The following is a 16,978-nucleotide window of genomic DNA, read 5'->3' on the forward strand; positions in this document are numbered from 1 at the left end:
AAAAACCTGCTGGCACCTGAGTTTAATCAGCATTGAGCCCTGATGTGGCTAGCAGTGTTGAGCAGCTCTGATTGGGTAAATGTGATCATGTGATCATGGAGCTGCTTCACCAACAACATGGTGGGATGAAAGCTGATCACCTCCACGGGAACTCTTATTCTCTCTGATCAACCGGCTTTGCAAAGCGTGTTCATCCAGGTTTGACCAGCCTCTGTGTGTGTGTGTGTGTGTGTGTGTGTGTGTGTTTACTTTGTGGTAAAGCTTTTATGTGGGGTTTTTTGTGGGACCTGGGTGGATTCATGGGGGCACCAACCGAAAACCTCGCCTGGGGCCCCAACACTCTCAGCTCCGGCCCTGAATTTAAGTCTCCGTGCAGGACTCGATTACGGAAATGCACGCATTTCACACCACTAAATATTTTCTGTATTCGAATTCATAAACTAAATCATCAGAATCCCTGAGCGGAGCAGAGCTGGTGGGGGTTCGACCTCTGCTGGCTGCTCTCTGGCTGCAGCTTCCAGTCGGTCACCGTCATCATGGAGGGAGAGCAGCAGGCGGGAGCCGCGTGAAGAGCACCGAGCGCCGCAGCACACCTGCCTGCCGTCCACCTGCCGTTCATCAAATCGGTAAGACGACGTGGTTTGAGTCCCTGGCGCCGAGGACGTTGCGAGAATAATCAGATTACGCGGGGCAGCGCCTGCTAATCTCACTGGACTCAACTGACATTAAAAGAACCGCTCGTTTTCCGGGAGCGCGTCCGTCTGCGCGGTGGAACCCGCGGTAGAGCCGCTGCGCACCGCCGTCAGGCCGCTTGCTGCCGCAGATCGATGCGCCTCCGCAGCGCAGCACCGCGGCCAGCTCCCGTCGGCCTCCTGCCGCCCTCACGCCCGCTCTCCTCCCTCATTCCAGGTGACCCACCCGCAGAAACACCGCCGAGGACGTCGGAGGAGGGACAGCAGCCAAGATGAAGCATTTCCTGAGGTAAGAACCTCCGTTACCGCAACGATGCGGGCGGGTTTGCGTGAACGTGGAGGAATTCAGTGGCTCCTCCGGCTGCGGGGTGACAATGGAGACCAGGGATTCCCAGTTAACACCGTGTCCAGTACGCGCTATGGTACTGGTTTTACTGGTTCCGTGTAAACATGTTTCTATTAATAGTTCTGATGCTGTGTGTGTACGTGTGTGTGTGTTTTCATGCAGTAACAGGGCCTCTCATGATATTGCATGCCCACGTGCATCGAAGCATAGTCATCATGAGGTCTTTCATTTGGCTTCAGTAACGGCAGTGTGAGGAGAAATCATGTAAAACCACAAATCAAACCCGACAGGAAGCAGGCCTCCATCCACGTCCCTGCTTCCGGTGAGTAGTGATTAAAACAAAAGAACGTCATTCACATTTTCCAGCAGTACTGTTACTGTAAAGTAATATCTGAACGTTTTGAGGGTTGTGTAATTGCACTGACTGACGTCACAGTTCAGTTTGTTGTGCAGCAAAACTGTCAACATCCACCACAAAGTAAAACCATTAAAACCCTCAGTAGAACCATCAGAACCCTCAGTAGAACCATCAGAACCCTTCCTGCATCAGCGCCTGGTTCCTGTCTCCAGCATTGTTCTATTATGTGTCGTCTTGAAGGAGATTCAGAGTGTAAAACCTTTTATTTTAGTGTCGTTCCTGTGTTTTCTATCGTTTCCTCCTCTGGAATATGATGAGAATCCACAAGTTACATAATTATCCTGTTAATAACAGGAAGTAGCATCACGGTCTTCTGACCACATTTGAAGTTTCCTACCTTCAACTTGGAAACTCTGACTCCGTAGTAAATGATGTCACTAATTACCACACTGGTGCGTTTCAGAGGATTGACCTTCAAACCATCGACACACACGGATGCTCGCCTCAGGTTTGTGTGGAGCGTCTGGGCTGCCGCCATCTTGCTCAGGTCTTCTTAGACTTTGTGCTGGTTTTGCGTTTCCATCCATCCATCGTCATCTTCCACTTATTCCTTACTAGTAAGGGTCGTGGGGGGTGGAGCCTATCCCAGCATCTACAGGCGAGAGGCAGGGTTCACCCTGGACAGGTCACCAGTCCATCGCAGGGCCAACACACAGAGACGAACAACCATTCACACTCACAGTCACACCTACGGTCAATTTAGAGAATCAATCAGCCTCGTCCCCAATTGATGTCTTTGGACTGTGGAGGAAGCTGGAGTACCAGAGAGAACCCAGCAGGAACAGGGAGAACATGGAGACTCACCCAGAGAGACCCCGCGCCCGAGCCGGGTCTCGAACCTGGAACCTTTTTGCTGTGAGGCCACAGTGCTGACCACTGCACCACCGTGCAGCCCTGGTTTTGTGTTTGTATAAATAAATACAGGAACTAAGCAACAGGGAATAAAACTGTTGTTTTTAGTTGTTGCATCATTTGACTGTTGACTTGTTGATTCTGATATAAACATGTCATGAACTTCACGTTGTAACGTGAGTTTAAAAGCATAGCAGCAAGTTGAGGGACTGTCCTGATGGTTATTTTAGCTAACGCGAGTTTATAGCACATAAAGGAAATATAGATGAAGCTTTTAGGATATTCAAGTCATGTGACCCTGGTGTAGCTCCCTCGTAGGCTACCGTTAGCTTAGCACTGCTAACTGTAGCATCCAGGCTTCCAGCATCATCAGAGGGTTCATTAGTGAAGATGATCTTGATGAACCAAACCTGGAAGATCATCAACTTTTGTTCACCAGAGCTGATTTACTGGTTCAATCACATGGAGCGATCCCATTGGCTGCTGGTGGAGGAACCAGGAGAGGACCACTTCCTGTTGGTGGAGGAACCAGGAGATGGTGCATTCAGACTCAGTCTTCTGGTCAGACAGCGTAGCCGGCAGGAGCTGTTGAACATGCCAGATTCATCCAGGCTGAGAAGGAATCCTTCCAGACGCTGCTGCTCTTCCCATCTTTGAGTCAACAGGGAAAATGGTGTCATGATTCCACAGCATCCCGGAAATCAAGCAAATGAACAGATCCTGTTTGTGAGATGGAGGCTTGCAAGTTAATCAGGGTGGAGCTACAGTGCAGACGTAAGCGTCGGCGCACGTGTCAGCTCTGATGATGATCACGGCGTCCTTCGTCTTCCTCACTGCAGCGGGAAGCAGGTGAAGCCTCCGTAGATCCTCACTGGGTCACTGCATCCCCAAGACGCCCTCATCTCCATGTTCATCCTCAGCGTCACCTGTAAAAATTGCTGGCTTTGAGCAGCAGCTCCTCGCGCTCTCACTCTGCTGCTGTGGACCGTTTTGTCTGTGAGCCAGTAAAAAAAGACAGAAACAGAGCAAAATGTCTGAGTAATGTTACTGTACCAGGACGCAAATATTCACACGGAGACGATGTAGAGGCTGCGGTTGTTGATCGGGTCAATAAAAGAGCAGCAGCTTCAGAGAGGAGGAGTCCATTTTATTTTTCTTTTGAAAAATGAACGAAGTGATGATGTCATCTTGTCATGTTGAATCAGTTTCAGGTTGGATATTCGTCAGACATCCACCCTGGACTACAGTTTGACTGAAACCCAAAAAACAACACAGTGATTTTGTCGTTATGTAAATTAAATTCATCACACATTCCCATCAAAACAGATGTGCCACATTTAGCAAATGGTTGAATATTTCTCACCACTGTGGGTGGCACAAAGGTATTTAACATAATGAGGACTTTGTGTCATTTAAACGATGATTTATTGATGGTCCATAATTGAAACTCTTGCAGTTCCGAGTGACGTTCACAGGTTCGTCCAAGCAGGAATTTCCGGCTGCAGCGCCCCCTACCATACATGGAGGGACTACATCCCCACTCCAGCCTGGGAAGACCTTGGGATTTCCCAGTCAGATCTGGTCCATGAGGCAGTGAAGGGCAGGTTTTGGGGTTCCCTGCTCGAACAAGCAACAGAATCTGGTGTTATCAGTCTAACGCTCCTGTCTTCTCCTCTCCAGTGTGGTGACCCAGTTCTTCGTGTTCCTGTACTGTAAATGTCTGTGGCGCGGCCTGAAGTTTGTAGTCAGGAAGTTTACAGGACGCTGTGAGCTGCAGCGAATCTGCTACAACAACAAACATGGAGCCCGCAGGACCCTGAAGATAGGTAGGCCCACACAGTGCCTGCACGCTGCCCTCTGACCCAGATGTCAGTTATAAGTTCGGACCATCAGACCGACTCAAATAGTGACACTCTCATGTTCCTGTTTCCTGTTAGAGTCGTCCCTGAGGTACTCGAAGAATGAGGTACGGGTCTCTGGATCTACGGATAAACCTCATGTCTGAGAACATCACCATCTGTCTGGACCGTCACCTCTTCTGTTCTCGTCCCCTCCAGCTGCTGCATTCAGCCCTCAGCGTCCATCCCGATAAAGTGGAGAAAACCATTGATGACATCATGGCTCTGAAGAAGATCAACCCTGACATCAACCCACAGTGAGACCGACTCTGTTACCGTCCGTAGAGGGCAACACCAGACCACAGACACAAGACCACAGACACCACACCACAGCAACACCAGACCACAGACACAAGACCACAGACACCACACCACAGCAACACCAGACCACGGACACAAGACCACAGCAACACCAGACCACAGACACCACACCACAGCAACACCAGACCACAGACACCAGACCACAGCAACACCAGACCACAGCAACACCAGACACCAGACCACAGACCACAGCAACACCAGACCACAGCAACACCAGACCACAGACACCAGACCACAGCAACACCAGACCACAGACACAAGACCACAGCAACACCAGACCACAGACACAAGACCACAGCAACACCAGACCACAGACACAAGACCACAGCAACACCAGACCACAGCAACACCAGACCACAGACACCAGACCACAGCAACACCAGACCACAGACACAAGACCACAGCAACACCAGACCACAGACACAAGACCACAGCAACACCAGACCACAGACACCAGACCACAGCAACACCAGACCACAGCAACACCAGACCACAGCAACACCAGACCACAGCAACACCAGACCACAGACACCAGACCACAGCAACACCAGACCACAGACACCAGACCACAGCAACACCAGACCACAGCAACACCAGACCACAGACACCAGACACCAGACCACAGCAACAAGACCACAGCAACACCAGACCACAGACACAAGACCACAGCAACACCAGACCACAGACACAAGACCACAGCAACACCAGACCACAGACACCAGACACAAGACCACAGCAACACCAGACCACAGACACCAGACCACAGCAACACCAGACCACAGCAACACCAGACCACAGACACAAGACCACAGCAACACCAGACCACAGACACCAGACACAAGACCACAGCAACACCAGACCACAGACACCAGACACCAGACCACAGCAACAAGACCACAGCAACACCAGACCACAGACACAAGACCACAGCAACACCAGACCACAGACACAAGACCACAGCAACACCAGACCACAGACACCAGACACAAGACCACAGCAACACCAGACCACAGACACCAGACCACAGCAACACCAGACCACAGCAACACCAGACCACAGACACAAGACCACAGCAACACCAGACCACAGACACCAGACACAAGACCACAGCAACACCAGACCACAGACACCAGACCACAGCAACACCAGACCACAGCAACACCAGACCACAGCAACACCAGACCACAGACACCAGACCACAGCAACACCAGACCACAGCAACACCAGACCACAGACACTAGACACCAGACCACAGCAACACCAGACACCAGACCACAGACCACAGCAACACCAGACACCAGACCACAGCAACACCAGACACCAGACCACAGACACAAGACCACAGCAACACCAGACCACAGACCACAGCAACACCAGACACCAGACCACAGCAACACCAGACACCAGACCACAGACCACAGCAACACCAGACACCAGACCACAGCAACACCAGACACCAGACCACAGACACAAGACCACAGCAACACCAGACACCAGACCACAGCAACACCAGACACCAGACACCAGACCACAGCAACACCAGACACCAGACCACAGACCACAGCAACACCAGACACCAGACCACAGCAACACCAGACACCAGACACCAGACCACAGCAACACCAGACACCAGACCACAGACCACAGCAACACCAGACACCAGACCACAGCAACACCAGACACCAGACCACAGACCACAGCAACACCAGACACCAGACCACAGCAACACCAGACACCAGACCACAGTAACACCAGACACCAGACCACAGTAACACCAGACCACAGCAACACCAGACACCAGACCACAGACCACAGCAACACCAGACACCAGACACCAGACCACAGCAACACCAGACCACAGCAACACCAGCCACCAGACCACAGACCACAGCAACACCAGACACCAGACCACAGACCACAGTAACACCAGACCACAGACCACAGCAACACCAGACACCAGACCACAGACACAAGACCACAGCAACACCAGACACCAGACCACAGCAACACCAGACACCAGACACCAGACCACAGCAACACCAGACACCAGACACCAGACCACAGCAACACCAGACACCAGACCACAGACCACAGCAACACCAGACACCAGACCACAGCAACACCAGACACCAGACACCAGACACCAGACCACAGCAACACCAGACACCAGACCACAGACCACAGCAACACCAGACACCAGACCACAGCAACACCAGACACCAGACCACAGACCACAGCAACACCAGACACCAGACCACAGCAACACCAGACACCAGACCACAGTAACACCAGACACCAGACCACAGTAACACCAGACCACAGTAACACCAGACACCAGACCACAGACCACAGTAACACCAGACCACAGACCACAGCAACACCAGACACCAGACCACAGACCACAGCAACACTAGACACCAGACCACAGACCACAGTAACACCAGACCACAGACCACAGTCACACCAGACACCAGACCACAGACCACAGCAACACCAGACACCAGACCACAGTAACACCAGACCACAGCAACACCAGACACCAGACCACAGCAACACCAGACACCAGACCACAGACCACAGCAACACCAGACACCAGACCACAGTAACACCAGACCACAGCAACACCAGACACCAGACCACAGACCACAGTCACACCAGACACCAGACCACAGACCACAGCAACACCAGACACCAGACCACAGTAACACCAGACCACAGCAACACCAGACACCAGACCACAGACCACAGCAACACCAGACACCAGACCACAGACCACAGTAACAGCAGACCACAGACCACAGCAACACCAGACACCAGACCACAGACCACAGTAACACCAGACCACAGACCACAGCAACACCAGACCACAGACCACAGCAACACCAGACCACAGACCACAGCAACACCAGACACCAGACCACAGTAACACCAGACCACAGCAACACCAGACACCAGACCACAGACCACAGTCACACCAGACACCAGACCACAGACCACAGCAACACCAGACACCAGACCACAGTAACACCAGACCACAGCAACACCAGACACCAGACCACAGACCACAGCAACACCAGACACCAGACCACAGACCACAGTAACACCAGACCACAGACCACAGCAACACCAGACACCAGACCACAGACCACAGTAACACCAGACCACAGACCACAGTAACACCAGACCACAGACCACAGCAACACCAGACCACAGACCACAGCAACACCAGACACCAGACCACAGACCACAGCAACACCAGACACCAGACCACAGACCACAGCAACACCAGACCACAGACCACAGCAACACCAGACACCAGACACCAGACCACAGCAACACCAGACCACAGCAACACCAGCCACCAGACCACAGACCACAGCAACACCAGACACCAGACCACAGACCACAGTAACACCAGACCACAGACCACAGCAACACCAGACACCAGACCACAGACCACAGTAACACCAGACCACAGACCACAGCAACACCAGACACCAGACCACAGACCACAGCAACACCAGACACCAGACCACAGACCACAGCAACACCAGACACCAGACCACAGACCACAGCAACACCAGACACCAGACACCAGACCACAGCAACACCAGACCACAGCAACACCAGACACCAGACCACAGACCACAGCAACACCAGACACCAGACCACAGACCACAGTAACACCAGACCACAGACCACAGCAACACCAGACCACAGACCACAGCAACACCAGACACCAGACCACAGACCACAGACCACAGCAACACCAGACACCAGACCACAGACCACAGCAACACCAGACACCAGACCACAGACCACAGCAACACCAGACACCAGACACCAGACCACAGCAACACCAGACCACCGCACTCTGGATATTTTGGCCTCGCTACAAACAACCTTGTGTGTGGCTGTGCTTCCCCAGGCTGGGCATCTCTTTGCAGGCCAGCCTGCTGCAGATTGTGGGCTACAGGAGCCTGGTGATGGAGGTGGAGAAGCTGCGCAGGGAGCCGTACGATTGTGAAAACTCAGAGCACGAGGACATGCTGATGAAGGTGCGCAGCTAAATGTTGTGTTGTTATAACTGAACGTCCTGTGACTTAGCGGTGGCCTGTCTGGGGTCCCTTCACGGGGGGTCAAGGTGCAGTAGCAGCCAGGCGGGGACGGCAGACACTTGTTCAGACCATAAATTCATGATAAATAAATAATAAATGATTGGATCTGTTTTTTTTTTCCAATATTTTTCATTAAATACATTAAAAATGAATTTTATTAACTGTGTACACACTAACTTTCATTCAAGTGTTCATCCAGTACTTTTTTTTACCTATCTTAGCTAAATAAACTAAAAATGAAAACTACAGTCTAATAAAAGTTAATTAACTCTAGTTTACAGTTTCACTATTATTCACTTTATATATCAGTTTTAAATTGAGCATCAGTTTTAACTCTTCACCCACAAATTTTGGCGATGAAACTGTGGATCCTGTCATTTCTTGCCAAACATTTGATGGGCGTGTTCAGTCCAGTGGTTGGAGATTAAGTGCAGCGGACGGCAGCGTCTGCTTTTAACAACTGCTTGAGTTGTACAACAGCTGACCCTTTTCATTTGAAGCTAATTCAACTGTTCATCCATTTTAGCTCCTCATTCAGTATACAAGGTCAGATAGTGCACTTATGATTTCTAGAATAATATAAAGGTTGACATGGAAGAACTGTAACACGCGTGTGCGTACATGTGTGTGTGTGTGTGTGTGTGTATGTGTGTGTGTGTGTGTGTACTGCAGTTATGGAAGGAGCTGCGTCCTGACACACCTCTCAGCAACCGCATCTCAAAGCAGTGGTGTGAGATCGGTTTCCAAGGCAGCGACCCCAAGACTGATTTCCGAGGCATGGGCCTGCTGGGCCTGCACAACCTGCTGTAAGCTCTCCCCCACAGAACGGAAGGACCTGTCAGTGTTTACCTTCAGACCTGGGCACAGACGTGTCTTTAGGGCTGCATGAAGAAGGCTGCAAACACCTGAGAGCAAACCTGCAGGCTGACTCTTTGATAACCTTTTCACTCTTTTCTTGAAGGTATTTTGCGGAACATGACAAGGCGACCGCCCTGCAGATGCTGCACGACTCCCTGCAACCAAAGCACAAGTACGTCAGCCGGCTTCCTCTCAACGTCTATAAATGCATGGTCACAGTAGAGGAACACGCCTGGTTTGGTGGAACATCAGTGCAGTAGATCACCGTCTCAGGAGGCTGCAAACGTCCAATCATCCACTCAAATCAGGAAGAAAAACTGATCAAAACTGAGATTTTATTCATTTCTGGAGGATGTAAATCCACTAATCATAGATGCCTGAAGTGACAAATGAGATCCCAGTCCAGCATATAATCCAGTTTTGTCACAAAGATGCTTTATTTCAGAAAGGTATCGCTTACCTCACACGCAAGTAACCAGTAGCTCGCGCTTGGTTTGTGTACCTGAGTGCAGAGTTACTGATCGATCCGGAAGAGTTCCCAGTGAATATCAGATAATATTTTTGTGCACAACAGGCTCTGCTGAACGTGTACCTAAGAAACTGTTGCAGTGCATGAGTCAGAACAACTTAACAAAAGTGATGGTATGATGGATTGTTCCAGTATGTCTCGCTGCCACCTAGTGGACAGAAGTTGCCCAGCAGCAACTGCTCCTCCAGAGTTGAGCCGCCCTCCCAACACTGCACTTACAGCTCGATGACTTCATCGCCTTTTATTGGTTGCTTCTGCTTGTGTTGCTGCTGTCATCGTCTCAGTGATTGTGCCATTTCACAAATGAAGGCTGTGTTTCTTTGTCCTCCCTCACCTCCATGTTGCCCCATGCTTCCCGCTCCCTGTCTCACATTCACTGTAGGAGCACACACAGACATCCCAGGTACTCGCTTTCACTTCATTTTCTTGCTTTTGTCATCATTCAGAGCTTCTGTTGTGGGTTGATGTGTCTCTGAGAGTCCGAACTAAGGCTCATATTTTCAGTGCATTGTTTAGTTTGGGTTCAAATGGCAGTTTTGCGAGCGCACGTCCAACTTTCCGTGCTATATCTTCATCCTATCATCATCACTTTAAACTTACTGGTTTCTCTGTGGCGTGCGCATGTCTTCAGTGTGTTGCCATTTTGGTGACTCTGTTCTATTTTAATTAAATTGCGTCCTCCTTTCTCAATGTGCTACCGCGGCGCATTTTAATTTCTCTTCTGGTCGTTTTTCTTTTCTATGGTTTGTTAGTCTGCTTCGATTTCCTGTGATAGGTCTGAGCCATCCAAAAAAATAGTTTGAACAATGTGAGTGTCAGTTTGACCGCCTCTTTAAGTCGATTGAAGTTGTTTGGTTCAGATGTGATCCAGTTCACCTGCCACACCTGCTTCAGACCAAACAAGGCAGGTGAACATGGCACATGGGGGACAGCGGTGACTCAAGTGTGTGTCCTTGACAGTGAGATGAGCAAGCCTGAGTGGGAGCAGAAGAACCTCGACAAAGCTATTGGGTAAGTAGCTGGTCGCACACACACACACACACACACACACACACACACACACACACACACACACACACACACACACACACACCCTTTGCTCCTCTCCTTCATTCCATTCATTGTGCTAAGCTATATGCTAACTCGCGGCCTCTCAACGAAGGGTCTCTATCTTCTTGTCTGGTTTGGGATGGCAGCAAACTCATAAACACCCCAAAAAGCTGCAGAGTTCCTGACAGCTGGAGGGAAGAAGTTCCTGCTGCTATGTGGCAGGCTCACCTGCACCCGCCCACAAACTAACAGCTGTGTTTGGATCCCCTCCCTCCAGCTACTCCTTCGCCATCGTGGGCATCAACATCACGGACCTGGCCTACTCACTCCTGGTGAGCGGAGCTCTGAAGACCCACCTGTACAACGTGGCCCCTGAGATCCCCAGTCTGCTGCACTTCCAGCAGACTTTCTGTAAGTACAATTCCTTCGACTCACTGGTCCGTCTCTGGACTCACTGGTCCGTCTCTGGACTCACTGGTCCGTCTCTGGACCCACTGGTCCGTCTCTGGACTCACTGGTCCGTCTCTGGACCCACTGGTCCATCTCTAGACCTACTGGTCCGTCTCTGGACTCACTGGTCCGTCTCTGGACTCACCGGGCCATCTCTAGACCTACTTGTCCATCTGTGGACTCACTGGTCAGTCTCTGGACTCACTGGTCCGTCTCTGGACCCACTGGTCCATCTCTGGACTCACTGGTCCGTCTCTGGACTCACTGGTCCATCTCTGGACCCACTGGTCCGTCTCTGGACTCACTGGGCCATCTCTAGACCTACTGGTCCATCTGTGGACTCACTGGTCAGTCTCTGGACTCACTGGTCCGTCTCTGGACTCACTGGTCCATCTCTGGACCCACTGGTCCATCTCTGGACCCACTGGTCTGACTCTAGACCCACTGGTCCGTCTCTGGACCCACTGGTCCATCTCTAGACCTACTGGTCCGTCTCTGGACTCACTGGTCCATCTCTGGACCCACTGCTCCGTCTCTAGACCCACTGGTCTGTCCCTAGACTCATGTGCTTTGCCCTTTACAACTGACCAGATTCTTAGTACTGTTAAAATGAATCTTTACCATAAAAGTGTGTTTTTCCTTCCAAGTACTCCCAAACAGGAGTACTCAGCTGACTGAGGTGTTTTCCCCCTGCATCACTACTAGTAAGAACCAACCAAGCGTCTTTAGCTTCAAGCTAATGGAGGCTGATGCTTACAGCAGCTCACCTGTCCAGAAACCTCTTTCACGAACTCTCCAGGTCGTCGTCTCTTATAATGCAGGTCTTCTTAACCCAGCTGGATGACCAGTAATCCATTACATTTAAGTCCCGTTAACGACCAGGAATGATGAAGGTTTGCTTCTGCGGCAGGTTACCTGATGCAGGAGTTTCACCGTTTCTGGGTTGAGGAGGATCCCAGCGACATCATGGAGTTCAACCGGGTTCGTTCCAAGTTCCATCGGAGGATTCTGCGCCAGCTGAAGAACCCAGACATGGCTCTGTGCCCCCACTTCTCCGCCTCTGACCTCCACCTGGTGAACCTCTAAACACACACCTGTCACCTTTGACCCCCACCCCCACAACTCCAACCCCTCCAATATCCCAGTAGAAACCTCCCTGGATGTCTGGGAGGCCAACAAATCAAACCGCAGGACACATCCAGGGCTCCTCCTCCTCCTCTCTGCCCGCCTCATCTCAGCTAACGTCATGTTGCGTCACTGCCAGCAGCTCTCTCACACTCACACACACACACACACACACACACACACACACACACACACACACACACACACTGCCTTGCGCCCTCACTGCAGTGTTGGACCACCAGCATCTGAGATGACCATGGCGATTGTAGCTGTGCATGAGGAGGCTGCACCACACCGTCACCGAATCATCGCCATCTGTTAATGATTCACGATTGTATCACGGCTGTCACACCTCAGTTGTGTTGTTCTAGTAAGAAACCTAATTCACATTCTAGCAAAAAAGAGAAAAAACTACAAAAAAATCCCTTCAGCGTCCGAAGTGTTCAGCTCAGAATACGCGGGCAGTTTCCACAGATGGGAGTCAGAGGAAGGGAACGATGGATCGTGTCGATTGTACGGTGCTTCACGAGCGCCAAAATGTCTCCTTACCAAAACACTGAATGTGGAGGTCTTATCAGCAACAGCTTGTTTCTCGTGAAATTGAATTTAACAACGTAAACCAGCGAAAAGATGTTCAGGAATGTGGATCTCTAAAAGACTCCTCGCCTCTTCCTACATTCCCATCCAGACATCAAGAATTACCTGCACATTCGTTCACAGGTTTGCAAACATCGTCGCCTTTCCATCCGGGGACGCTGTCATGAATGTTTCTCACGTTCAAGCTCGTTTGATTCTGTTTTAATCCATTGAATGTGTCCACTGTTTTATCAGCCAAAGCAATAATTTACACTCATTTTCTCTGCACATTTAAGATGTATTTATTTGCGCCACGCGTGCCTGTGTGCTTGTTTTGCTTTGTAACTCGGAGCTGGAATGCTAAGATGTGTACAGCTGCTATATGAGCAAATTTTAGATATTGATTTAATAATAATTCTTATAAAATTGAATAAGTCTGGTGAGACGACACCATGGATGCATCAGCGGAACATGGCGCCTCCTCAAGGGTGGAGTCTTGTTGTTGCTCAGTGTGAATGTGGTCTCACTTACGGTCAGGTTTATGGTCAAAGTGGAGCAGATTTAGTAATGCTTATAAAAATGCAACACATAGAAACTTTAGGAACAAACAAAACAGAGACACGACGGCTGATGGGGACTGATAAAAGATGGAGGCTTGACCAGCCAGTCAGCGCCCCACCTGAGCCGCCACAGCTGAAGCGTCCGCATCATCCTAAAGAACTGTCTCTTTATGAACACGATGTGTCTGAACACAGGAGCGTTTTCTCTATTGGGATTTGACCTCTGCTCCACATGAGGGCAGCCTGGGGCCTGCTAGCGTGCAGCAGAAGAAGCTAAATACTGTTTGTCAACCAAGATAGGAAGCAGACATTCCTAACACCAAAGTCTCAAGTCCTCCATGCTGAAATCACAGCTCCCTGGATCTCTTTCATATACGACATCCAACTCAGTAGCAGCGCTTGTCACATCACCCAAGAAGTACTGACCTGCAGTACTTCCTCAGCCCACCAGGGGGACTTTCCTACAAAATTTGATCTGTTCAACAAAAAAAGGAAAATGTCACATGAAATGTAAAAATTGTCATCACACGTGGACTTAAGCAACAACAAACCATCTTATGCCACAAAATAAGACAAAACATATTAAAAATAAATGAGAATTTGAGATCTGATTTTAAATGAGTGAAGTAGGATGGAGGAGAGCCGCTGCTCTTTGGCTGCTTCTTGGCAGCTCTGTGCGTCACACTTGTTCAGTCTGGAGAAGGAAACACTGCATTCGTGGAAACGGTGTCAGTCAAAAATATAAATTATATTCATGTGTCCTTAAAAAAACTCCAGGGCAGAATTTGTGGAAAAAACCAAACTGTGGCAGCAGCGGTGAGGTTCAGCTCTTCAGGGTCTTTGTGAATGGAAGTTGTTAAGCCGACTTTGGAGGGTTTTGAGATTTGTGAAGAGAGATTACCTGCAGAAATGAGCCGCTTGTGTGTGAGGTACCGGGACGGCTGCAGCCGCGCTAACACGCGTGCACGTTGCTCCTCTTCCTGGGAGGAGCAAGCAGGAATGTGGAGGTTCTGAGGCCGCTCTCACGTGCCAGTCTGATGTTAGGACTCCTCTGCCTGTTGGCCAGGGATGGAGCAGGTATCCAGGCCGAGGGAGACGGATTAGTATCTCAGCTCTGAGTTATGCTTTTAATTGTCTTTGAATGATCGATGCTCGCCATCACGCCACTGCCATGCTTGCACTCTTGATTGTGTTGAATTGTAGTGAACGTCTTCTTTCCACCTCAGTAAAGGTCGATGCTTTTTTTTTTTTGGTCAAGATTTGAAAGCGGTGTACTTCAGTGAATGTCAGTGCTGGTTTCATCTCCCGAGTGCATTTTGCTTTGCACTAAAATCTTCAAATGTATTTTCCTGAATAATCAGTAGTTCGTGGAGTATTTAAGGGTGGATTTGTCTCATGGTACTGTCGATGACGCTGCTGTATATCCTGCTTTGAAACTGCCTGTCAGTTCACAGCCTGCATGATGGTATTTTCATTCTCACTGCTATGGCGTTCTGTATTGTTCAGTAAAGCCAAACTTACTTCTAGATGTTGTAATTGTGTGATTGATTTGTCTGTGTTGTACTTTTGACACCACAATAAAAAGTAACTGTCAGTTAAAAGTCACAGGTGAATGTTTTGTCACTGAAGTTCTCGTCGCCTCAAACCTCAACGAGAATCCTGACTGGAGTCCACTTTTCTCCTCGAGAGGCAAAAGTACCGGCAAAGTGATACTTCATCCAAAACAGTGTGTTTTCTCCTCCAAGTACTCACTGACAGGAGTATTCGGCTCACTAGGATGTTTTTCCCTCCTGCATCACTTCTTAGTGCCTAGAGAACGCAGGAAGATCCAGCCACGTGGGTTTAGCTCGAAGCTAACAGAGACTGATGCTAACAGCAGCTAAACTGTCCAGAAACCTCCATTTTACAAACTTTAGAAAAACTTTTGATCAAAAAGTGTTTTCTCCTGCGTGTTGTGAGGTTCATTCATCGAACCCTGAGTCGTGGACGTGAGGGAGTTGCTCTTCATCAGCAGAGTTAAACCTTCCGTTTGGTACGTGCCGAGCTCAGACTCCATCGCACCCGTCTGACAGTTTGTTTCCCCGAAGCCGAGGGAGAGACAGAGGCTGCAGTGTGTAATGATAATGCAAGTGGAAGTACATGTACATCACATCAAAGCAGTGGATTAGCGCGGATCAGCTGCAGACAAACTCAGTAGTAATGAGCGCTAAGTCAGAGCTGCGAGGCAGAATTAGAGCCGCACACTTTAAAATCCTCCCTTTAGTCAGCACTCCTTAAGCTCTCTGCCCGCAGATCTCCGACTGATTCACACGGCAAATACTTGTTTACAGGGACGACAGCTGTCAGCACGACACCTCAGTATTAGTACAGGACCAGTACTTCCTTAGGTACACCTGTTACGTGTACTCTCCAAAAGTCGTACTCACGCATGTTGATGTTGCAGTTGTGCTACATGAGAGGAGCAGAAAGCAGACGCACAACAAACCACCCTCTTGGTTCATGCTTCCCTCAGAAAGAGTATTTAGCCTCTCAAGTACTCACTAATAGGAGTACTGAGCTCACCAAGATGGTTTTCCCACCTGCTTTACTACTAGGAAGAGCCAGCCACATATATGAGACGTGTTTTTCATTGATGAAACCGCTGTTCGGGTCTCAGAGCAGGAAGGTGTAGTGGCTGACAGGTGAGTAACCGCCAACCACATGACAACCTTCCCATTCTGGGTGTTGTTGGTTGTTGGAATGCTGCATCAGCAGCTCACAGCCTCACTCATCCACCGTCAATGTCACCTGGACCACCAAGAACCGGCTCTAAACCTCATGGAGGTGAGGGGTCTTCTCTGCTGCTCTGGGTCATTTAGAATGAACTCAAACTGCCGGCAGGTTGAGAAATCGTCGGGTGATCAAAGTAGGAATGCTTCAGGAAACGGGGATGAAACTCCCACACCCACGGTTGACTCAGTCACCTTGATATTTCTGTGAGGGCGTCTCAACCCTTTCATGAGAAAAACTCACAGTTGTCAAACGTGAGGAAAAAAATGATGCTGTGTGGGTGGAGCTACAAAAAGACCTGCTTCCTGGATGTGGCAGTGGGACGCTGGCGTACAGCTGACGTTTCTATGTCTGTTTAGACAAAGTCCAGCTTGATTTTGTGACAGTGGAGTCAAACACAAACCTTAAAGTGACGA

At 49.8% G+C, this 16,978-nt stretch overlaps 1 protein-coding gene across 3 annotated transcripts; it reads left to right on the plus strand.

The window, feature by feature from the left end:
* Positions 1–65: 65 nt before the first annotated feature.
* elmod1 (ELMO/CED-12 domain containing 1) lies at positions 66–15,319 on the plus strand. Of its 3 annotated transcripts, XM_086226303.1 has the most exons (13): positions 84–198; positions 453–626; positions 910–981; positions 3,989–4,134; positions 4,246–4,274; positions 4,366–4,463; positions 8,456–8,585; positions 9,318–9,451; positions 9,607–9,675; positions 10,415–10,435; positions 10,993–11,043; positions 11,360–11,493; positions 12,443–15,319. In XM_086226303.1, exons 3-13 carry the CDS (start codon positions 965–967, stop codon positions 12,616–12,618), a joined length of 1,005 nt encoding a protein of 334 aa, XP_086082429.1. In that variant the 5' UTR covers positions 84–198; positions 453–626; positions 910–964; the 3' UTR covers positions 12,619–15,319. The 3 variants fall into 3 exon arrangements, with proteins under 3 accessions (XP_086082430.1, XP_086082429.1, XP_086082431.1); XM_086226304.1 differs by lacking the exon at positions 453–626 and having other exon boundaries at positions 66–198; XM_086226305.1 differs by lacking the exons at positions 84–198; positions 10,415–10,435 and having other exon boundaries at positions 349–626.
* Positions 15,320–16,978: the final 1,659 nt, after the last annotated feature.

Source organism: Aulostomus chinensis, chromosome 15, assembly GCF_037954235.1.
Source record: "Aulostomus chinensis isolate RoL2024-O1b breed Wild chromosome 15, RoL_Achi_v1.0, whole genome shotgun sequence".
Taxonomy (NCBI): Eukaryota; Metazoa; Chordata; class Actinopteri; order Syngnathiformes; family Aulostomidae; genus Aulostomus; species Aulostomus chinensis.

Bases quoted from the DNA above. Each gene is read 5' to 3' on its own strand.
- elmod1 (XM_086226304.1), top strand. The intron at 8,586-9,317 runs GTGCGCAGCTAA...TGTGTACTGCAG, and splicing joins ACGAGGACATGCTGATGAAG to TTATGGAAGGAGCTGCGTCC. The intron at 10,436-10,992 runs GTACTCGCTTTC...TGTCCTTGACAG, and splicing joins AGCACACACAGACATCCCAG to TGAGATGAGCAAGCCTGAGT.